This window comes from Orbicella faveolata, unplaced genomic scaffold (assembly GCF_042242905.1).
Source record: "Orbicella faveolata isolate gen_17 unplaced genomic scaffold, um_ofav_v1 contig_46, whole genome shotgun sequence".
NCBI lineage: Eukaryota > Metazoa > Cnidaria > Anthozoa > Scleractinia > Merulinidae > Orbicella > Orbicella faveolata.
Window position 1 is genome coordinate 22,799,935 of NW_028301576.1, and position 25,071 is coordinate 22,825,005.

At 38.4% G+C, this 25,071-nt stretch overlaps 1 protein-coding gene and 1 pseudogene across 3 annotated transcripts; both read right to left on the reverse strand.

Annotated features, from left to right (window-relative positions):
- Nucleotides 1-733: 733 nt before the first annotated feature.
- On the reverse strand, nucleotides 734-17,503 carry LOC149098931 (uncharacterized). 3 transcript variants are annotated; one of them, XM_089277356.1, is made up of 9 exons: nucleotides 17,098-17,503; nucleotides 15,827-15,975; nucleotides 14,528-14,699; nucleotides 13,959-14,047; nucleotides 11,744-11,981; nucleotides 9,087-9,201; nucleotides 8,473-8,536; nucleotide 4,633; nucleotides 734-1,652 (listed from the first exon to the last, which is right to left on the reverse strand). In XM_089277356.1, the coding sequence occupies exons 1-9, from the start codon at nucleotides 17,486-17,488 to the stop codon at nucleotides 1,570-1,572; spliced, it is 1,302 nt and encodes a 433-aa protein (XP_089133482.1). In that variant the 5' UTR covers nucleotides 17,489-17,503; the 3' UTR covers nucleotides 734-1,569. The 3 variants fall into 3 exon arrangements, with proteins under 3 accessions (XP_089133482.1, XP_089133481.1, XP_089133480.1); XM_089277354.1 differs by lacking the exons at nucleotides 734-1,652; nucleotide 4,633; nucleotides 8,473-8,536 and adding an exon at nucleotides 8,657-8,807; XM_089277355.1 differs by lacking the exons at nucleotides 734-1,652; nucleotide 4,633; nucleotides 9,087-9,201 and having other exon boundaries at nucleotides 8,426-8,536.
- On the reverse strand, nucleotides 10,029-11,470 carry LOC149098932 (uncharacterized; annotated as a pseudogene).
- Nucleotides 17,504-25,071: the final 7,568 nt, after the last annotated feature.

Sequence of the window (25,071 nt, forward strand, 5' to 3'; positions counted from 1 at the left end):
TTGAACCTATGCTGATGTACTATGTTGATGAATTTTTTTTTAATGAGTTTGAAAAGCCTAATTTCCTGTCACAATACCTACTATATACAATGCCAAGTGGACAGATGAAGATGATATAGAAAAGCATCCAAAATTATTACAAAGAGTACGTTGCAAATAAACTAAATTATACATATGACACGGGCTCAATCATGATAGTTATTATTTGAGGTGGATTGGATTAAAAAATCAGAGTGCAGCTCAAATATCTTAAAGTAATTAAATATATGTAATTAGAATTCATCAAATACTTTTGCTCGCACGAGATTGGTCTAAATGAGTCACGTGACTGAATATAAACCAAGTGGGGAACATTCCTCAATTTTAAGAAAAGATCTCGCGTGTTGCAAAAATACTTAAAAGTTACAATAGCCTCCATTTGACCTTATAATTAGGTTCGAATATTTGTCCTCTGACATTATCTGTTCCTCGAAGCTGACAGCTCACTTCCAGGAACAGAAAATGTCCGCAGACAAATATCTGAGCATATTTTCACGCCAAATGTAGGCCATTGTTTATTACAATTCAAACTTTGGTCACTTTCAAATAAGAGGTTTTCGCGTTTAATTCAAAATGTTTAACTGTAATTGGCTTGGAAATTCCTAACTTATCTAGGTTTACAACTACTTCTGTTTGCATGTAATTTGTAAACATTACTGTCTATTTCTTCCCTTTTGTCCTTTTTCCATCAGAATTTTCCTAACATACGCCTTTTAACCAAGGTCGTCGAACCTCCACTAATGACCACCTCTATAGAACAACCACCTCTCTACAACGGCCACCTCTACATGACGGCCATTTTTTTTTGTTCTGCGGTCCATACCTCAGTACAACAATTCTACAAGGACCACCTCTCCACAACAGCAACGGCCACTAAAGCGCGTACCGACTGCCTAAATAACCTCTCAACAACGGCCAGTTTAAGAATAATTCACGAACGGTGTATGCAAAACTCCATTTTTTTTTTTTTTTATAGCAAAAGGTCAACGAAACTTAATCCGTACCGCGCCTCGTTGGTGTCTGTCTCTGTTTTATTTCTGCATTTTAAAGGAGCTCAGTCATGGCATTTTCAGTTATTTTGGCCACGTACAAAACTACCTCCAAATTGAAGGAGACCTGAAAATGATAGTTTACTACGATAGAAAAACAGCAAAGCGATAATAATAAACCATAAAGGAACAAGAGTGGTTAAGGATGGAGAAGATTGACACGGATTACAAACGACTGGCAATAAAAATTGAGGCTTAAATCTCCAACATGCGCAAACCTTGACGAAGCTCCTTTAACAGATGTATATTTGATTGTGTTATGTATTTATACACACACACAAAAAATCAGGTTTAGTATTTCACCCTTACTTCCCCATAACGGCCACCTCTATTATTAATGGCCACTTTTCTCTGTCCCAAGGCAGCCGTTGTGGAGAGTTTCGACTGTTAAGTTATTAATTTAAATATAAACTAGCAATTGCTTGACTCAGCATCCATGCGACTACTTTACTTGGCATGTATCATGTTGTCCAATGTAACATCAAAGTTGGTTTTCGTTCAAATTAAGCTGATCATAGTCATTTGTCGCTGATAGCTCCACATAGTTATAAGGCGGCACAGGGGCTGCAAAGGAAAAGAGAATAACATGTCATTTTGCTAACCTGAAGCTGAGCGATCGCTTCTTGTAATAAAATTGATTAGGATGCAGAGAAGTGAGAACCATAAACCCCTGTGAAACCAATTTTCGAAAATCTGCGAACTCCTTGAAATTTCTAAAAACGACCACATTAAAAAAAAAAAAAGAAAACATCTTCACAGGAATGTCTCCGAGTAGTTGACAACGTAGGTGAACATTTTAAAGCAGTAATCCAAAGAACGAACGTGACAAGGACACGAAATTAATGGGAATATTACGGAAAACACTAGCTACAATCTGAAAGCTAAAACAGTCGCTGACACGTGTGTGGTGTGTGATTTTGTAGGAATAACCAGGAATACCATATAAGGAAAAAAATAATTAACCTCTATGAAACTCTGTACTAAGAATACAAAGTCGCCATAAGACAGGAGTACCTCAATACCGTCAAACCTCTTCATGTGTCCCTAATATTGACGTACTACATTACAGCGAGATTATATAAATTCTGGCTTGGTTGCAAAAAAAACAAAAAAACAAAACAAAAACAAAAACAAAACTGCCCGTATTATAGAGGTGTCTGAATGTCAGAGGCTCCACTGTACTGGTACTATGTCGATGATTGCTGGGTTGTTGGAGTTAGCCTAGCTCTGAAGTCAGTTTTAGAGCAGCTCACAGCCTATAGTCAGCATGTACTGTATTTAGCAACTTTCTCGCACAATGCCAAAAAAGCAACGTTAAATGCTTGCCACTGATCAAACTATTTTGCTTTGAAATATTATTGCTTGAATCCACTTTCTTCTATTGCTGAGCATGCAGTGAGGTTTCCAAATAAATTACGGTAAACAAACATGGAAAACATATATTAACCTGACAAAAACCACCCTTGCTGTCAATATGTGTACTCGAGCTTATAACACTTGAGAATTAAAAAGTACATATCAGAAAGCACCAAACTTAGGACGAATAAAGATCAATTGTAATATTATCAGACAATATCTACTTACTTGAAGTATTAAACGGTTCCTCAAGCGTATTCTTGGCAACACACCACGTCTATGAAGCCATTGTCTGAGGAGAAGATTACACACACAGTTTGGATGCATGCCTAATCCTTGGCCAACAGATTTACTGCGATACACTAGCTGAGAGACTAGTGAATCATTTTTAACAACAGCATTATTAACTCTCGACATCTATCGCGTGATAGTTGACGAGGGCGCAGTCACTGAAATAAAATAACACTGCTAAGGGAGCGAGTTAACAGATGTTGGATTGCCGTGCAATGAAGAACTGTCTTGAGACGTTGATTCAATAGGTCTCCATTCTTTAAAGCAACTGTCTATAAAAAAAAAAACCCATCACTTTAACTCAAAATATTATTCACAACCATTTACACATTCCCAGCTTTACCCTAAACGTTCTAATAGAGCAAAACCTATATTGCTTTAGAACATAATCGCTGGCAGGAGCCCATTCCCAGAAGCGACAAGATTTCTCTTTAAGTCCAATGACCCCTCCTTGAATTTCCCAAGGTGGTCGCTTAAGAGAGATTCTTCCTTTAGTAATAAGAAAGCCACTCTTGACTACCAGCAGTACACTGACAAAAATACCTTCGTACCTTAGCAAGTATACCGCAACCGAAGCTGTTATAGATGCCACCACAACTGACACTGTGATCAAAGCGATTTGTTTGCTGCTCAGTTTTCCTCCGTCCTTTGGTGGTGTTGAGTTATCTACATGAAAAATACACACATGCCGAGTAGTTACATATGAGTTTGTTACCAGGGATTCATTTTGAAACAAAATGGAAACACGAAAACAAACCCTGGCCTAGTATTCAAAACGCCATGTATTGTTTTCATCTTACATGCCACAAAAACCTGAAGATTGAATATTTGTCCATTTAAAAAACAAAAACCTCCCTCGGAATAAGTTTAACTGTACTCTCTTTCAAGAGCACCCCCACCATGTACCCATCTTTCCTAAAACGATGAGTAAAAGCTTGAGTCCACTTCTTTGCTCCTTTAATCATGTACTGCTTAGAATACAATTTAAACTCCATGACGGTACGTCGCATTGTGTTCGCAAACTCATTAATGACTAATGAAATTTTAAAGGCTGCCGCACACTAGCCGATTTTTTGTCGTAGAACTGCAGATTTTTTGTCGGGGTCAAATCGGGTTAAAATTTGTCGGGCCATCTGCTTGCCGCACACTAGCCGATTTTTTGTCGCGACTGACCGCGTTCAGGCTTGGGGCCGAGTCATCCAAAATCAAGATGGCGCCTATTCACAGACGTGACTCTCATGACATTTCTTAATTAGTTGAGGCGCGCGCGAGCCCCGACAAATTGTCTTGATCCACCGCACACTAGCCGACAAGGCCCGACAAGACGTTTTGAGATCTAGCGCTGTCAGATATCGCCCGACAAGCCCCGATCTTCTCGCAGACTTGTCTGAATTGATCGCACACTAGCCGACAAGTGAAGATTTTTTGTCGGCCGACAAAAAATCGGCTACTGTGCAGCAGCCATAAGAAGAGAAATCATGAACGTGACAGTGTTTTTTTTTTTTTTTTTTTTTTAATTGCAAAACACAGGGGGAAAAACAACTTACAGTTCAACTACTTACATTACTTATGGGACAATTACCTACATCACTTACTGGATAATTACTAACAATACAATTACTTACATTACTTACACTACAATAAGTTACATTGTATTAATCAATTAATTAATTAATTAATTAATTAAAAAGACTACTTACTACTTACATACAATACACGTTACTTACAATACTGACAAGTGCAACACTTGTTAAGGTTGACCTACAGTACAATAATATCCGTGCACAGTGTTAGCCTTAGGGTTTTCTTCATTTTTTTTTTTTATACAGTTGCTTGTTGGTGAATACGTTTAATTATTATTATCACCCACTTAGATTTCTAAAGATTATCATTTGACGCTGCTCCAGTTTTGAGGCTGTTGTAACATGCCAGAAAGACAGAGAAATTTTTCATTTCAGGGGGCAAGTTGCGTGTCCTACACGACCATATATAATATCTCGCCACAAGAAAATTAAAATTAAGTTTCTGTTTATTCTTTGATTTGTCTGGCCTTAGGCCTAAGACTATATTTAAAGAAAGGTTGTATGTTCTCAACGCAAGATTTTGGCTTACAAGAAGCTCCTTAAAGTTTTGCCAGAAGGTAGAGACAACTCTACAGGACCAGAAAAGATGAATTAGGCTTTCCTTCTCAGTTTTGCAGAAACTGCAGAGATCGTTATCTTTTATTCCTACTTTTTTAAGAAAATCATTAGTCGCCAGTCGTCTATGCAGCAATTTGAATTGAAATACAATTAGTTTTATAGATTTTGTACACTGAAAAGATAGCTGGTACGCCGCACTCCAGTCTATTGGTTCATGGGCTTCAAAGGCACAATCCGTAGCCCATTTTTCTTGACTCTTGGTTGGACACCTTTGTTTAAGACCAATTATTTTTTTATAGGCCTGTCTGCTTGGTTTACTTGCTTTCATAAATTTCGTATAAAAGCTTTCGTATTGTATATTTGTATTATTGTGTAAAGGTACTTTGATTTTTTTTTAAAGCGGATAACAGCCCATAAAAAGCAAGATAATTTGTTTCAGTGATACCATACCGATCTTTGAATTCAGAAAAGGATAGGAAGGTGTCTGAATCTTTCATCAAATGCGAAACCCTGTAAATCCCTTTTTGCTGCCATTTTGCCGACAAATTGTCTTGATCCACCGCACACTAGCCGACAAGGCCCGACAAGACGTTTTGAGATCTAGCGCTGTCAGATATCGCCCGACAGGCGGATCAGGTCCAACACTTAAACCGGATAGAGTCACCGACCCGTTACCTGTGCTGTTCCTCTCCCAATTTTTGCCTTTCACAACAAAGTTTCAGTTTTGGAACCGTTCAAACTGAACCCGCTCTGTGTGAATACCTAGACCAGTTCATTTTGGCAGCGGCCGTGCAATTTAGGCTATCTTCACCCAAGATTGGTCCAAAATGGATCAAGCCCAAAACTGCCTAATGCATATTCTGAGCATGACTAACTGGTTGAAGTCGCTGATTCGCTCACGTTGATCAAGTAGTGGACCGGTTTTTGAACCTATGCTGATGTACTATGTTGATGAATTTTTTTTTAATGAGTTTGAAAAGCCTAATTTCCTGTCACAATACCTACTATATACAATGCCAAGTGGACAGATGAAGATGATATAGAAAAGCATCCAAAATTATTACAAAGAGTACGTTGCAAATAAACTAAATTATACATATGACACGGGCTCAATCATGATAGTTATTATTTGAGGTGGATTGGATTAAAAAATCAGAGTGCAGCTCAAATATCTTAAAGTAATTAAATATATGTAATTAGAATTCATCAAATACTTTTGCTCGCACGAGATTGGTCTAAATGAGTCACGTGACTGAATATAAACCAAGTGGGGAACATTCCTCAATTTTAAGAAAAGATCTCGCGTGTTGCAAAAATACTTAAAAGTTACAATAGCCTCCATTTGACCTTATAATTAGGTTCGAATATTTGTCCTCTGACATTATCTGTTCCTCGAAGCTGACAGCTCACTTCCAGGAACAGAAAATGTCCGCAGACAAATATCTGAGCATATTTTCACGCCAAATGTAGGCCATTGTTTATTACAATTCAAACTTTGGTCACTTTCAAATAAGAGGTTTTCGCGTTTAATTCAAAATGTTTAACTGTAATTGGCTTGGAAATTCCTAACTTATCTAGGTTTACAACTACTTCTGTTTGCATGTAATTTGTAAACATTACTGTCTATTTCTTCCCTTTTGTCCTTTTTCCATCAGAATTTTCCTAACATACGCCTTTTAACCAAGGTCGTCGAACCTCCACTAATGACCACCTCTATAGAACAACCACCTCTCTACAACGGCCACCTCTACATGACGGCCATTTTTTTTTGTTCTGCGGTCCATACCTCAGTACAACAATTCTACAAGGACCACCTCTCCACAACAGCAACGGCCACTAAAGCGCGTACCGACTGCCTAAATAACCTCTCAACAACGGCCAGTTTAAGAATAATTCACGAACGGTGTATGCAAAACTCCATTTTTTTTTTTTTTTATAGCAAAAGGTCAACGAAACTTAATCCGTACCGCGCCTCGTTGGTGTCTGTCTCTGTTTTATTTCTGCATTTTAAAGGAGCTCAGTCATGGCATTTTCAGTTATTTTGGCCACGTACAAAACTACCTCCAAATTGAAGGAGACCTGAAAATGATAGTTTACTACGATAGAAAAACAGCAAAGCGATAATAATAAACCATAAAGGAACAAGAGTGGTTAAGGATGGAGAAGATTGACACGGATTACAAACGACTGGCAATAAAAATTGAGGCTTAAATCTCCAACATGCGCAAACCTTGACGAAGCTCCTTTAACAGATGTATATTTGATTGTGTTATGTATTTATACACACACACAAAAAATCAGGTTTAGTATTTCACCCTTACTTCCCCATAACGGCCACCTCTATTATTAATGGCCACTTTTCTCTGTCCCAAGGCAGCCGTTGTGGAGAGTTTCGACTGTTAAGTTATTAATTTAAATATAAACTAGCAATTGCTTGACTCAGCATCCATGCGACTACTTTACTTGGCATGTATCATGTTGTCCAATGTAACATCAAAGTTGGTTTTCGTTCAAATTAAGCTGATCATAGTCATTTGTCGCTGATAGCTCCACATAGTTATAAGGCGGCACAGGGGCTGCAAAGGAAAAGAGAATAACATGTCATTTTGCTAACCTGAAGCTGAGCGATCGCTTCTTGTAATAAAATTGATTAGGATGCAGAGAAGTGAGAACCATAAACCCCTGTGAAACCAATTTTCGAAAATCTGCGAACTCCTTGAAATTTCTAAAAACGACCACATTAAAAAAAAAAAAAGAAAACATCTTCACAGGAATGTCTCCGAGTAGTTGACAACGTAGGTGAACATTTTAAAGCAGTAATCCAAAGAACGAACGTGACAAGGACACGAAATTAATGGGAATATTACGGAAAACACTAGCTACAATCTGAAAGCTAAAACAGTCGCTGACACGTGTGTGGTGTGTGATTTTGTAGGAATAACCAGGAATACCATATAAGGAAAAAAATAATTAACCTCTATGAAACTCTGTACTAAGAATACAAAGTCGCCATAAGACAGGAGTACCTCAATACCGTCAAACCTCTTCATGTGTCCCTAATATTGACGTACTACATTACAGCGAGATTATATAAATTCTGGCTTGGTTGCAAAAAAAACAAAAAAACAAAACAAAAACAAAAACAAAACTGCCCGTATTATAGAGGTGTCTGAATGTCAGAGGCTCCACTGTACTGGTACTATGTCGATGATTGCTGGGTTGTTGGAGTTAGCCTAGCTCTGAAGTCAGTTTTAGAGCAGCTCACAGCCTATAGTCAGCATGTACTGTATTTAGCAACTTTCTCGCACAATGCCAAAAAAGCAACGTTAAATGCTTGCCACTGATCAAACTATTTTGCTTTGAAATATTATTGCTTGAATCCACTTTCTTCTATTGCTGAGCATGCAGTGAGGTTTCCAAATAAATTACGGTAAACAAACATGGAAAACATATATTAACCTGACAAAAACCACCCTTGCTGTCAATATGTGTACTCGAGCTTATAACACTTGAGAATTAAAAAGTACATATCAGAAAGCACCAAACTTAGGACGAATAAAGATCAATTGTAATATTATCAGACAATATCTACTTACTTGAAGTATTAAACGGTTCCTCAAGCGTATTCTTGGCAACACACCACGTCTATGAAGCCATTGTCTGAGGAGAAGATTACACACACAGTTTGGATGCATGCCTAATCCTTGGCCAACAGATTTACTGCGATACACTAGCTGAGAGACTAGTGAATCATTTTTAACAACAGCATTATTAACTCTCGACATCTATCGCGTGATAGTTGACGAGGGCGCAGTCACTGAAATAAAATAACACTGCTAAGGGAGCGAGTTAACAGATGTTGGATTGCCGTGCAATGAAGAACTGTCTTGAGACGTTGATTCAATAGGTCTCCATTCTTTAAAGCAACTGTCTATAAAAAAAAAAACCCATCACTTTAACTCAAAATATTATTCACAACCATTTACACATTCCCAGCTTTACCCTAAACGTTCTAATAGAGCAAAACCTATATTGCTTTAGAACATAATCGCTGGCAGGAGCCCATTCCCAGAAGCGACAAGATTTCTCTTTAAGTCCAATGACCCCTCCTTGAATTTCCCAAGGTGGTCGCTTAAGAGAGATTCTTCCTTTAGTAATAAGAAAGCCACTCTTGACTACCAGCAGTACACTGACAAAAATACCTTCGTACCTTAGCAAGTATACCGCAACCGAAGCTGTTATAGATGCCACCACAACTGACACTGTGATCAAAGCGATTTGTTTGCTGCTCAGTTTTCCTCCGTCCTTTGGTGGTGTTGAGTTATCTACATGAAAAATACACACATGCCGAGTAGTTACATATGAGTTTGTTACCAGGGATTCATTTTGAAACAAAATGGAAACACGAAAACAAACCCTGGCCTAGTATTCAAAACGCCATGTATTGTTTTCATCTTACATGCCACAAAAACCTGAAGATTGAATATTTGTCCATTTAAAAAACAAAAACCTCCCTCGGAATAAGTTTAACTGTACTCTCTTTCAAGAGCACCCCCACCATGTACCCATCTTTCCTAAAACGATGAGTAAAAGCTTGAGTCCACTTCTTTGCTCCTTTAATCATGTACTGCTTAGAATACAATTTAAACTCCATGACGGTACGTCGCATTGTGTTCGCAAACTCATTAATGACTAATGAAATTTTAAAGGCTGCCGCACACTAGCCGATTTTTTGTCGTAGAACTGCAGATTTTTTGTCGGGGTCAAATCGGGTTAAAATTTGTCGGGCCATCTGCTTGCCGCACACTAGCCGATTTTTTGTCGCGACTGACCGCGTTCAGGCTTGGGGCCGAGTCATCCAAAATCAAGATGGCGCCTATTCACAGACGTGACTCTCATGACATTTCTTAATTAGTTGAGGCGCGCGCGAGCCCCGACAAATTGTCTTGATCCACCGCACACTAGCCGACAAGGCCCGACAAGACGTTTTGAGATCTAGCGCTGTCAGATATCGCCCGACAAGCCCCGATCTTCTCGCAGACTTGTCTGAATTGATCGCACACTAGCCGACAAGTGAAGATTTTTTGTCGGCCGACAAAAAATCGGCTACTGTGCAGCAGCCATAAGAAGAGAAATCATGAACGTGACAGTGTTTTTTTTTTTTTTTTTTTTTTAATTGCAAAACACAGGGGGAAAAACAACTTACAGTTCAACTACTTACATTACTTATGGGACAATTACCTACATCACTTACTGGATAATTACTAACAATACAATTACTTACATTACTTACACTACAATAAGTTACATTGTATTAATCAATTAATTAATTAATTAATTAATTAAAAAGACTACTTACTACTTACATACAATACACGTTACTTACAATACTGACAAGTGCAACACTTGTTAAGGTTGACCTACAGTACAATAATATCCGTGCACAGTGTTAGCCTTAGGGTTTTCTTCATTTTTTTTTTTTATACAGTTGCTTGTTGGTGAATACGTTTAATTATTATTATCACCCACTTAGATTTCTAAAGATTATCATTTGACGCTGCTCCAGTTTTGAGGCTGTTGTAACATGCCAGAAAGACAGAGAAATTTTTCATTTCAGGGGGCAAGTTGCGTGTCCTACACGACCATATATAATATCTCGCCACAAGAAAATTAAAATTAAGTTTCTGTTTATTCTTTGATTTGTCTGGCCTTAGGCCTAAGACTATATTTAAAGAAAGGTTGTATGTTCTCAACGCAAGATTTTGGCTTACAAGAAGCTCCTTAAAGTTTTGCCAGAAGGTAGAGACAACTCTACAGGACCAGAAAAGATGAATTAGGCTTTCCTTCTCAGTTTTGCAGAAACTGCAGAGATCGTTATCTTTTATTCCTACTTTTTTAAGAAAATCATTAGTCGCCAGTCGTCTATGCAGCAATTTGAATTGAAATACAATTAGTTTTATAGATTTTGTACACTGAAAAGATAGCTGGTACGCCGCACTCCAGTCTATTGGTTCATGGGCTTCAAAGGCACAATCCGTAGCCCATTTTTCTTGACTCTTGGTTGGACACCTTTGTTTAAGACCAATTATTTTTTTATAGGCCTGTCTGCTTGGTTTACTTGCTTTCATAAATTTCGTATAAAAGCTTTCGTATTGTATATTTGTATTATTGTGTAAAGGTACTTTGATTTTTTTTTAAAGCGGATAACAGCCCATAAAAAGCAAGATAATTTGTTTCAGTGATACCATACCGATCTTTGAATTCAGAAAAGGATAGGAAGGTGTCTGAATCTTTCATCAAATGCGAAACCCTGTAAATCCCTTTTTGCTGCCATTTTGCCGACAAATTGTCTTGATCCACCGCACACTAGCCGACAAGGCCCGACAAGACGTTTTGAGATCTAGCGCTGTCAGATATCGCCCGACAGGCCCCGATCTTCTCGCAGACTTGTCTGAATTGATCGCACACTAGCCGACAAGTGAAGACTTTTTGTCGGCCGACAAAAAATCGGCTACTGTGCAGCAGCCATAAGAAGAGAAATCATGAACGTGACAGTGTTTACACGATCCGGTAACACGGTACAAAATCAGCCATGTTGGGGCACAAGTTACACAGTGGGACTTCCACGACAAGGCAGCCTGTACCAAAAGAGATTTTTATGATTTTATTTCTCCGTTTTCTCCTTAGCTCTAGTTTCCATTGAAAAGATATATCAAACACTCAAGATACTGTTTGACCACATTTCCAGACACCTCAAGGTTTCGCAAAAATACTACGCTATGTGTCATATCGTTAACTCTCTTGTCGGTGATTAGAAATGCGGTCAAACGTTTTCTTTCTATTTGATATTTTACTTTCTTAACCCACCTTGAAGTTCCTTAATTATGTACGGCTCACCACCTGCACTACAAAATTGTTCTTTGTTACACATCTTTATGAAGACATTGTAACTTTGGGCAGAATCAAGTCTTTGTAAAACTGCTCTATTTGATGTGGCATCCACATGATATTCACAGTCTGGAACAGAACCTTGGCTAACATGATGATAATTGCAGTAAACCACATGTTTACCTGGAGTGCCATGCCAGGAGGAATTGCGTGCCAACTGGAAGAAACAGTGGGAAATAAGTACTGTTAAGAGTTCAATAGAGGATATTACATGGCCGCACGGAGATAAGAAATTTCTCTTCGAGTGTTGAAAAATATTTCACGAGTGAGCGCTGCGGACGATTGAAATGTTTTTCAACACGAGTAGATACATTTCGTATTTCCAAGCGACCATGAAATTTTCATTTTTATTAGATACAATTCTCACAATACATAACGACGTTTTTGAAGATTTCCAACCATGAGGTGCTTTATCATATCCAAACTGATTAAGGGTGGGGTAGGTGCTGTCAGCTGAAGCCAAACGATGACGTTGAAAACACTTACCAAGACCTTCATTCCCAAATTTATACTAGAGACGAATTATCCGATGCCGAATTTACATAAGGAGACATTGGTTTATCCAACTGAGACGCCTTATCAGTCTGACATGGATAAATAGCCTAGGTATAAATCCGGTGTCTGGACGAATTAGGTGGCAAAATTGATCTTGAACTGACTCATCTGTCAGCACGTCTTGCAGACATGCTGAGACGGATCAGCCCAAGACAAATTAATGAAGAGATTGTCTGTAAATTACAAAAAGACCAGAATATTAATAGCGACCCCTGTTTACATAGCCGAGGATCCTGCTAATTAAAAAAAAAGCAATTTTCATTTTTTTTCGAGAAACCATCTCTATGTAAAGAAAGGTTAATGATATTGACAAATCAGATGCACAATGAGGTGAAATGAATTTTTAGTCACATCCATTGGGATCTTATCATAACCTGGGGCTTTACTCGTTGACAAATTCCTGCAGATAACTTCCAATTCATTTGAATTCATTCAGGTGTGTTGTTGTTATCCCCAAGGAATCAACAACAAGAAGAGTTTACCGTAGGTATGGCTATTGCCAGGTTAGGACCGATGCTAGAAAAATAATTACGGATTATTAGTCTCAAGCAAATAAATCGTCCCTAGTGTAGATTTGGCCACTACTCTGGATACACAAATTAACAAATCAAGTATTTTTTATCGTTATTATACAATGTTGGCTTGTAACGAAAATATTAACCAAACTTTTTTAAGTCGTAAGTGGAACCAAGGAGTAGAGATTAGAGAGATTGTTCGAAGGCAGAAGAGAAGGAAAGTGGGAAAAAAAGGAAACAGAAGGAAGTTAAGCACAGAGCTTACAAGACAGTCAGGCAGGGGGGGGGGGGGGGGACACCAAAGGATGTTAAACAGGTAGCTTACCAGACAGGCAGGCAGGCAGAACAAAAGAAGGGTGGGAAAAAAGGAAACTGAAGGCACGGTGGGGGGTGGGAGAGGGGGGAGGATCCCTTAATATAGGTATGTGCGGCCCCAAAGGGCTAGGTTTTCAGCATTTTTGTCAGAAATAGGGCATCAATTTTGGCCAACTTGGTCATAAATAGGGTATGGTTTTTGCACCCTAGTCTTGAACTGGGTATGCTGTTAAGAAGATTATAAGTTACTTTCTCAGCAGTATCGATAAGACCATCAACAACAGCCCTTCACAAATTATATTTACAACAATTTAACATTGGTCTAAACTAGGGAACTAATTATAAGGCAGGTCTGAATAGGGTATCGACTTTAGGGCCAGGTCATAAAAAGGCTATCAAATTTTTTGTTAGGTCATAAATATGGTAGGAAATATCACATATTTCGATCATAAACAGGGCCGTTAGGGTTTTGGGAAAGCGGGCCGCACACCCCTACCCAATTTTTCTGGCAGTACCCACCCTGGGACTGAAGGGTGCTAACCAGGGAGTTTGCCAGACAGGCAGGCAGGCGGACGAGAAGGAAGGTGGAAAAGTAAGTAGCTGACCACTCAGTAACAGTGAAAAGCCGTCGGTTGAAATCATTTCTAGTACCTTTAAATAGAAAATGTAATATATATTACAATTATTAAACTGTAGCTTCATAACCAGTTTCCTATATAGACAGTGTAATTTAAAAAGCTAATACACACCTCCCACTCTACTGTAACATTCCTCAGAGCAGTATTACCAGGGAAGATCACTGACAAATCTCTTATCACCTTCGATGGAGTATCTGGTTCTAAAATTTAAATTGCGAAACAATTACATAAATATTAACAATAAATTAAATTAATTACATTGTAATTGCAGTTTCTATGTTTTAACTGTACTATTTAAAAAGTATTTACAATGTAAATAGTCATTTTCTTGCTGAAAAAGATAATGTTGTGAACCTTTTTGTATCAGCACATGACTGTATTTTAAAGGTCGGTTGCTGAATTATTGGACCATGCAAAATGCATTTGACAAGTTAACTAGCAATATTAATAACTTTGTGCTAGTACAAGACGTTTTATACATGTACACACATGTACAATGCAAGCCAAGCAAGCGGTTCAGACTTCGGAGTTAGTAAAGTGGTATTAAATATGCTTTCTAAAACAAAACACCTGTCTGAAAGGGGTCTACTTACACATACAAGAGTTTAAACTGCACATACAAGAAATAAACTATTTTGATCTAACATGCTTGTACAGCTGTATCAGCACAGAAGACATACCCCCAGCTGGTGTTTTCACAATGCGTGGTCCTTGCACTTCACTTGGAGCACTCTTCTTTCCTTCTTCATTAACAAATCTGACTATTATGTAGACGTAATACTCCATAAATGCCCTCAATCGCCTGAGCAGGGTAATCTCTGTCAAACTTTTTTTAATAGATATAACCTTGGTCTACAAGGGAAAAGGAACAAACAAAAGATCTTCATCAGGCTCTATGCATGAATATATATGCATCTGTTTAACTTTAATTTACAGTATGCAGTTTCAACTACATGTAGTTGGTTTTTATCTAACTGATCACATGAATCACAAATCAAAGTTTTCCGCAGCATTATTACGATGGCAATGTGCAAATGCACAATTATTTGGCTCTTCTCCATGACTCAAACTCGAACGCTTTTCAAACTTTCTGGCCAAGGTTATATCTCCTTCATTTGATAGACGTTTCTTGAATTCTACTTGATCGCAATTTCACTCAGCAAATTCGTTTGCTTCGCTCTCAAATTTTTCATTCAACTAATTTTACAAACAGCGCGCATGTCATGTGATTTCCCACTTGTTGTTGTTTTTGTCACATCAACTTCCGGTCATTTTGTAAAATTAAAACCCAATAAAATTAAGCTATATTTCCAAGAATACAAACGCACCGAATTTAATAAAACAATTATTCCATTCGCGCTTGTTGGATATGAGATTGGTTATAGCCAACTCGGCCCTACGGGCCTCGTTGGCTATTTACCATCTCATATCCAACGCGCGCTCATGGAATAATTGTTAATTGTCATTACGCAGACTGACACATGAATTTACAATTTATGCGCTGTTGACGAAAGAAGCGAGAGCGGACAATTTGACAATTTGTTATAATTGTAAAAAAAAAATAGGCATTAGTTTTTCATGCATCTGTCCTGTAATGGACAATAAATTTTGTCATAAAACTGTCAAAGTGGTCTGCCGATCCACTCGGCTATCGCCTTGTGGAGCCACAGCTACTTTGACAATGTTATGACAAAATTCAGGATCAATAACAGGACAGATGCATGAAAAACAGGCATCAATTTATCAAAACATCTTATTGTGTAGCAATGAAAAAGCCAATTAGACGCAAGGAAACCAAATAAAATTATTTACAAACAGCAACTGTAATTATTTTGCGGTTGAGAGGTTTGCTCGAATTTCCTGAACTTTTTTGTGATTGGTCAGTACACGACATGTCAGAATCAAACTAAAGTGTTCACTTCTAATCAACTAAAACAAAAACAACAGCATTAGAGTTACACTATGCAATACCAACAAACCTTGTTTTCCATTTCATTTCTTGCATGGTACAGTATTTTGTATTCCATCTTTGTGTATCTCCATGCAGCCCTTGCAGTCCAGCTGACTCTTAATTCATTCTGCTTATCAGTTGTGACAACATTGAAACTCAAAGGAGGCAAAGGGGTAGCTTAAAGTTAGAAAAAGTCAAAAACAAAAACCTTAGATTGAATTAATTCAAAAACAACAAAATATGAATTTTATAATACATGTAGCCGGCAGATAGGGAAATATTAGCCAGGAGAGCACAGAGCATAATACACATTAGTGCAACGCATGACAACAACACAAAGTGCAATTATTAGTGTTTTACACAGTCTGAGATTTACTATTTGACAGGTACATTTTCAACCGGCAGCCTGCAGTGAGTGTACAGGCCATGTAGTTCTTAATTTGTGGATCCATAAGGGTTTTCCTCACCCAGTGGCCCGTACAGTCAACAAAGCAACCAAAGTGTTGAGGATGGGGGAGGGGTGATGAGAGGGGACATGCACCGCAGAATGGAGTGTAGGGTGCGTTACTACAATTAGGCCAAAAGGATTGGAGCTGGTCAGCTACACACGTATCTGTACCATGCGATCCTTTGTGGTCAATTCTACCTTAACTATGGGTGAGGATAGGAAGGGGAGGGGCAGGAGCACATGGGAGGGGACGTAAAGGAAACATCTTGGGAGAGAAAGGCTATATTGAAAAAAACACGAATATCCATTTGAAATACTGTACATGTCAATAAAAACTCTATCTTTACTGCATTTCCACTTGTACAGTGTAAGTAAACAGCCCTCAGTGACTATTTAAGGAGGAGACTTTTCAAATCAAAGACATGATCAGTTTTATTGATGCAAGTTCAAATCCCTCACCTAATTGTTTCATATCTTCGACAAACATACAAATAAATGTATTTTACCATGACCATGATTTTCATTGTTAGTGTAGAAATCAATATATTTAAAATAACTACTCAGTTTAAAATGCTTTTCAACAAGATTTGTCCCTCACCTCACCCTACATGTACGATGCACGCATTACAATGTATGAACATTTTTGTTTTGTTAACTAAAGATGAATTGACCCAGTGTGTTAACTGCATGTTGTGCATGACTATACCTTTAGACAATTGGAAAGTCAAGACACTTTAAAAGTACTGATAGGAATTCAGTCCTAAAATATCAAGGATCATAACTTTCAGAACATTGTTATTACCACTGAAGGCAATATGTACATGTGCCACACCCAACACATGATGCATTACCTGAATACACCGGAATGAATGGTAGATATCGCCAGCTTGTCGCACTTCCAACAGCATTCTCAGCAACTGCAGACACTGTATAGTTACAGGTTTTCTCACATGGGGAAACAAAATCTCCACTATATCGTAGCACACAGAAGAAATCTTTATCTACACTCAGAACATTCGTAGGTCGGCAATCTGGGTTACTGCTCCAATTACAGACACTATTATTTATAGTGAAAGAGTCATTCACACACAGCTTGACCGAGTAATTAACAGGCAAACCTCCAGCAACACTTGATGCTGACCAAAACACACGATACTCTCTCTCAAGGTCCATGGCACCCACAACACTGTATCTTAAATTACGTGGACGACTAGGTGGATCTGAAGAGAAAAAAGGAAACATTAACCAGGTTGCCTAAAAACAATACAGTACATTGTTATATTTAAATAAACTAAATATATAATATAGTTATTACTGGTTTACATTTACATAACTTGCAGAAAAAATGGACCTTAAAACTTCTGACATTGTAATTTTCAGACACCTTTTAGTGCATTTCGGGCAAATTTCGGACGAAAAGGTCGGACAATTAAAATTTACACCTGTAAAACACGAAATCAATTATACTGAAACAAGTTCATATGTGGAAATGATAGTTTTACCCCGCCCTCAAGGTTTTACAGACTGAGATACAATGTACACTGATGAGAAAATTACACAAATTCTGACTTATAATCTCGAGCAGACTGTCTCAAAAAGAACTTCCTTGAGTTCATGAAGGAAACTAAGAGCTTTGAAGTTACTTAAAAAGTCTTGCGCATAATTTCCCACTGAAACAGTGCAGTTTAAAACAAATGTAGAGCCCCTCAATGAATAGTACAAATTGTTGGGCCTTTCTGGTTGAAGTTTAAAATCCAAAACTGAAATTAAAAATGAAAAGAATCTTCTTTTGGTACCAAATAATGATTTATTACTTACACTGTAATTGTGATTATTTCAAATGCACTTATTGTATTTAGCATAATTTATAATATTTACCTTGTACATTGTTGTACTGGTACAGAAAATATCTCTACCCCATCCTCTGGAGGGTTTTAATATAAATCCATCCACCTCCCACAGAAGGCTTTTTGACCTCTGAGACCTCCCCCTCCCCTGTGAAAGGTCCATGGCACCCACAACACTGTATCTTAAATTACGTGGACGACTAGGTCCTGTGAAATTTCCACAAACCCTATTTGGAGTGGGTTATTGGATATTTTCTGGAAGCACACCTTAGGACTCAGTCCTCAGTCATAGGGAAAGTAGGCATTTACATACTGAATGTTACAAATCTTACAATTCCCCTAAGCTATGACTGAGTGTCCCCTCCCTCCCTCCCCCCCCCCCCCCCACCACTCATATTACTTGTGCCTTGACAGGATGTTGAAAATTATGTAAAGTTTGCATCTCTGCTAAGAGAGCTTTTAGCATCTCACAGTATTCCCAGCTTAAAACATTCTCACAAAACGTTTTCTCAAACAAACTTTTTTTTTCCTTTTTTTCTTTGAAAAGTAAAAACACATTCTCGGGTATGTCCAAGCATATGCCAAAAAGATTATGTTTCATTAAAGTAATTCTGATCTTGCCTGACATCGAAATCAGGCCTCGCAATGACTAAAATGTCTTTCATGCAGAATATCAATCATCCATTTCCTTCTTATCTGTCCATGCTTCCTTTCTAGCCTAGTTGTATTTATTAAATCTTTATCTCTTTGTCTGCAGTCCACACAACCAAAAACCCTTACACAAGAGAGGGCATAGGGAGGGAAGATGAATGGTAAATGCAAGACTTTGTGAGAAGGTGAGACTTAAAGGCCTGGTCCAAATGCTGCTCCACTCATGTGCCGAACCAAACTTGATAAAGTTCGACTTTAGAGCGACTTTGGAGCGATGGCTGTTTCAGACATCGTATTTGCGTCGAACTTAATTCGGGAAGCCGGTGGTAAAAATTTTTGACAAGAAAATATGCGTTCTGAATTCACGAACTCTGTCCAAATAGAAAAGCTGTGACTAACGTTTCGCTGTTATCATGCTGTTATAGCAATAGTTAGGGAAGCAAATTCAAACTAAAGGTTCAGTGTTTGTATTCAGACAGGTTTTCTCCCGGTTAAATCGAGTTGTTAAAAGGAAATCTAATAAGCTGGGCTATTATCACGAAGAAAAAGCAAAAAATGAATTTGCGCCAAAGAAACTCGCTTACACAGTCCCGTTTCTCATAAATCGAAGGCATACTGGTATTTTGCTGTCTTTATCTTTAGAGACGACTTTGAGCTTCATGCATGACTGGTCACGCCACTTAATTTTGAGCCAATCATGAGTCCCGTTATATGAAAAATAAATTACAGTAATTTATGTATTAGGTTCGACACATGAGGAGAACGCCGTATGAATCAGCTGCTGCTCCAACGTCGCATAGTGCGACAGACCCTGCCAAATTTAATGTTGTTTGCCACACCAAACTTAACTTGCCGAACCAAACTGATTCAAACGCCGCTCTTCTGCCATACTTAACTCATCAGTTAGGTTCGGCGCATGAATGGAGCGGCGTTTGGAATGGGCCTAACATTTTTCTTTGCAAGCCTAATAGCAACTCTAAGCCAAGTGGAGTGTTAACTGGGACATTCTTCTGACTATCTGATTATATGGTGTGTTTTTTACTGCTGCAGTATCAAAAAAAAAAAAAATTAGCAAATTGAAAAAAAATAAAATATTAATTTTATACTGGAATGACAATTTAATCCCAGATTTGCACTACACTAAGCTTGAGAGGGTTTGAATACAAGGTCTTTTGGTGGCAAAACATGTATAAGCTGTAGTTCATAAATCATTAACTAAAGCTTATGTATTGTGTGTTATATATTGTGTTTCACTTGAGAAGCACAAGTTCCTAAAACTTATTAGGTCAGTTCCATAACATTCAAACGTGGACGCAGCACATTCTAGCCCGTTAGTAAGATGAATTTTACGACATACGTAGTTAAAAGATATGAAGATTAAGTTCTTAAGTTAAACTCGAGTTACAAACATCACTGAAGCGGTCAGTCAAATAAAAACAAAAATCTTCAATAAAGCTTCACATTGAAACTTACCACTTGATAACGATCCATCAACAGTAGCCAAAAGAGATGAAAACACTACCAACAGGACAAGTACAATTTCCTCATCATTTGATTTCCCCATCATTTGACTCGCCACGCACAATCAGCACAGTACATTCATATGCCGAACGCATAAATTTTTAATCTTTCGCTGTCTTTTACGAACACTCATGAATGCAGATGTTCTTCGCTTCGATTGAGAAAAATCTTCACTGGTTCTTCAAATGTTGGACTATTTTTCTTTCTTTTTTTTCCGCCTCATCTGAATAAACAGGATTATAAAGTTGATTTAGTTCCACCATAGTTACTTCCTCAATCTCGTGATCGTGGTTGCTTAGAACAAGGGTCAAGTATGCATTATTCTACTGTCCTGAACCACTTCATGGCGAGGACTGGGAACTACCCCCGACCCTCCATCAACAAAGACTTCAGCATTCCACCCTTTGGTTATTTCGTTTGTTTTTAGTTTGTTTGATTTTTGTTTTTGTTTTGTTTTGTGTTTGTTTTTGTATTTTTGTTTGTTTGTTTGTTTGTTTTGCGGGGGAAGGTGAGGGAGGGGTTAAAACGATATTGTGGGACAGGAGCATATCACATATGCTCCTGTTTGAGACAGTTCTGGTGCAACGTTAAATGACTTGTCTGACCACAGGGGACCCGAACACTGCATTAAAAATAAAATTAAAAAAATAATAAATAAATGCAGTGTTATTTACCAGTGTTTCTGTATCTTTTTGAGGCGTTTAAAAGGGCTTTGAATAGACTCGAAGAAGTTTACATTTCGGATATTATCTCAAGCTATCTCAGACTGCCTCTTTATAAATGTGACGCTACGATTACTTCTCAAATTTCCATTATCGTCGTTAATTCATCGAGGAAGAGATTCCTACATGTAATGGGAACGTCACATTTACAAAGTGGGGCAAAGTGCTGGACACATGAACCACCCCTCCCATTTGGCACAAAACTGACTGACCCACCCCTAAATGTAGGTTGAAAATCACATGACCCAACCCCTATGAAGCACGACAGTTTTGGTTGCCTAATCCAACAAAATCACATTTTGTGTAGGAGATTGTGGTACCAGTTACGTTTTAGATTTATTTCTCGACAATAATACAAAATCTTCTAAAAACTGACTTGTCTTCCTTGACTCTTGCAACCTTCCGCCCTCATGATGGCGGCCGGGTTACGTTTGATCTTAAAGCTAAAAAGAACAAGCAGCTGACCCAACTCCAAAGGGAGGGAAGCCTGATGAAGTGGTTGCTACTCTCAGCGAGGAAAACGAAGACAAATTGACATGCCAGAAGAGCTTGACCGTTGATGTTTATGAGGGAGGACGGGTTACCCATGGCCTCACAGAACAAGCACCTGACCCAAACGCCAAAGGCAGCGAAGCCTGATGAAATGGTTGCTACTCTCAGCGAGGAAAACGAAGACAAATTGATATGCCAGGACAGCTTGACCGTTGATGTTTATGAGGGAGGACGGGTTACCCATGGCCTCACAGAACAAGCAGCTGACCCAAACTCCAAAGGCAGCGAAGCCTGATGAAATGGTTGCTACTCTCAGAGAGGAAAACGAAGAATGCTTGATATGCCAGAAGAGCTTGATCGTTGAAGTTCATGACGGCGGACGGGTTATCCATGGCCTCACAGAATAAGAAGCTAACCCATCTCCAGAGGAAGGGAAGCATGGTGAGCAGCCAAGGGATGTCTAGGACACTTGACTGTAACTGTGAGAATGATGGCTTAATCATATCCCAGTGGACAAACATGAACGAACTCATAAACTGGACTTCGATTTCTGTCTGATCATATTTAAAACTAAACAACTGTATTCTTGAGTTTCTATGTTTTGCACCTATTACGGTATTTATATATATGAAATAAGAAATAAAACTGTCTTTGCCTCAGTACAATTTTTAATTTCCACCGTAATTATCGTCAATATTTAAATTTGTGTTTACTTGTCATAATTGCCAGAAACATTGCATTTTCAAAAGCCAACAGCAGCTTTATTTGCCAGAGTTTAATTACAAGATATTTCCTCTGTTATTACATTTTGTCAGTTTCTAATTAAGCTTGTGGATTATTTTGCCAATAAGTTCATGTTGTGGCCGCGGGCTGAGTTTGTGATCTTCGTTTAGTCCAAGAGGACTTTATTCAACGTCCTGTTATTTGCTAATTTACCTCATTGAAAGCTCGAACACTTCTTGTTATGTATACTTCAACTGTTTCGTCTAGTTAATGCTACTAATATTTAGATATTTTGTTTTAAGTGAGAGCTTGCGGAACGAAGCCGCTCCTTAACGCCATACAATTCATTAGCCATTCATTACTTTGATTTCGTTGGATCGTTTCCAATTGAGAGTAATTTAGTTTGAACTTTCCCGTCCAAGTAACGAACGCATGTAACAATAAGTTCTTAAGTTGAAACTAGAATTTTTTGTTATATACCAGTCAAATCGAAGCTTCAACATTCCCCTCCCGGGCAACCCCCCGGGCATTTGAATTTAACTTTTCAGTAGCTTCTATTATGCTTGTGACGCTGTGTATGTAAACATGGTTTAATAAACAGCACCAAAGAGAACCAAGGCCCTACATGCCACGAGGCACGAGGAGGACAGGTAACAGGTAATAACCAAAGATAACCAATAACAAACTTGTCAAATTTTGATGTCGAATTATTATCAATAAACCCCTAATATAAAAGTAGCGTTTTGTCGATGTGGATCAACTGCATGTAAGTATTACACTAGATCAATTTTCTACTCGTAGAGAAACACGTAGAGAATATTTCAATTTAAAATAAGTATATTTAATACCTCTGTTTCGATTGAAGCCAATTTTGTTAAATATTGGATATATCAGTAAAAGAGAAACAATTACAAAGTTGTCAAATTTTGATGTCAAATTATTAAACCTTTAATTATGTAAACTTTTATTAGTATAATTGAAATAATCATATTAGCACTCTGTCGATGTAGAACATAACTATTAATTCATATGCTGCTAGTGCAATGTCAGTGCCAGTCAATGCAAACTTTCAAATTTGCGTAGTTTTTAAAATGAATTTAAACTATTTAAAGAATATATGAGTGTAAAATATGTTTGTCTCTGTTGAAATCATTTTTGTTTCTTCCTTGCCCTTGTTTCTTTTGCCTTCTGCATTGGCTTTGCACGGTTTTCCTTCTTTTTCTGAAGATGGCTAACCCAAATCTTCACTTCATTTAAGGAAAGGCAACACTTTTTAGCAAATGTGATAAGGCTGTCTTCGGCATCAATCCCCGTCTTGAAGGCCTCTTCAATAATTATAATACGGAACAAAGCTTGTGTAAGCCTTTGGTTTTCAACCAACCCGCCACGAATCCGCAATCTTTTCCTTTGAATTCATCAAAGTTTGTTTCCGCGATTGATTTATCAACCCACGTGGATTCATCGGGACACGTGACATGAAATCGAGGCTAGGAATCAAATTCCCTACCCGGTATGAGTGGTGATCAAATGCCCCGCCCCCGGGAAGACTAAGATGATCAAATTCCTTCCCCCCGCGGGCAGGAAAAGGCGTCAAATGCTCGGGGTATGCCCGGAGAAATGTTGAAACTTCGATTTGACTGGTATATTAGTTGCACTATCCTTAAAGGACTTTGTATTTCGTTGCAATTGCTTTCACATCGTTGCGCAATAGACGCTGGTAAAAGTCATACATAAGCGATCGCAGTTGCAAAGCTCTTTCGATAAGATTTCGATTAAATTTTATGCACTTTTTCGAGAAAACAAACACTGCTGTTGGAACCAAAGCAGTCGGAGTTATTGCTGTTAATCGGTTGTCCAGTTCGTTACTAGATCCCAGTACCCAAGAGTGTAACGGCTCTTCCTTGCAAGCGAGTGCCCCGGTTTGTGTCTTATTAGGGAGCTAAAGCAATGACGACGGCGAACCCGAGGACAACGCCTAGTAAAAAAATGAATTTATATTTTACCTTCGAATTTAGCAACTGTCTAGATCTGCGCCTATTGGTCTCAGAACTTGCTCAAGCTAAATATGTAACGCCAGCGTTCAATTCCAAATGAAAATGCGAAAAATTAGCCGCAGTCGTTAGCGTTCTCCAAAATACGCAGAACTTAGTCATTTCACGTTGTTATTTTGCAGAGTACGGCAAAGAAATGTACAAAGATTTATAACGCACGTGCACAGCCATTGATTTGCTCATTAAACCCTTTTGATTGGTGGACTTCTCGTTCCCGTTGCCGTCGTGATTTGCTTAAGCTCCCTCGTCGTAGTTATTAATAGGGAGTTTTAGCATGCAAACCACGACGTCGGCGACGGTGACGAGAGCGACACTAAACAAAAGGTTTAATAGAGAGTTTAAGTAATGACGACGGCGATGGGAACAACGCCTTGTAAAAAATGAAGCTATATAAAACAACAATTTAATTGACACTGACTTTTTTCGGCGCAAAACCTTAAAGGTGCTGCGAAAGCTCCTGCTGAGGACCTCTTGAGGCTGAACACTAAGAGGAACCAAAACTGTTTTTTAACCCCGTAAAGGTACGACGATCGCGAGCACCCACGTCCTCTTTATATGGGGTCCCTTCCCCCGGGAATTATCTCGTTGATGAAGCATTCAGAGTTCGCCAGTTCCAGTTCGTTTTCAAAAGAAAAATCTTCCGTTACAATATACTGCTATTTTAAATAGGACTCACTGTATGTAAACAGTGATTTTGTAGCTCCTTGACTGAGGCGAATTCAGCGCCCATTTGTTTATTTTGTTCTGTCCTTCACCGGACATGGTGGCTTTTTCAGTTAGGCCCAGTCCACACTACGCCGGATAAATTTGAAAATGCA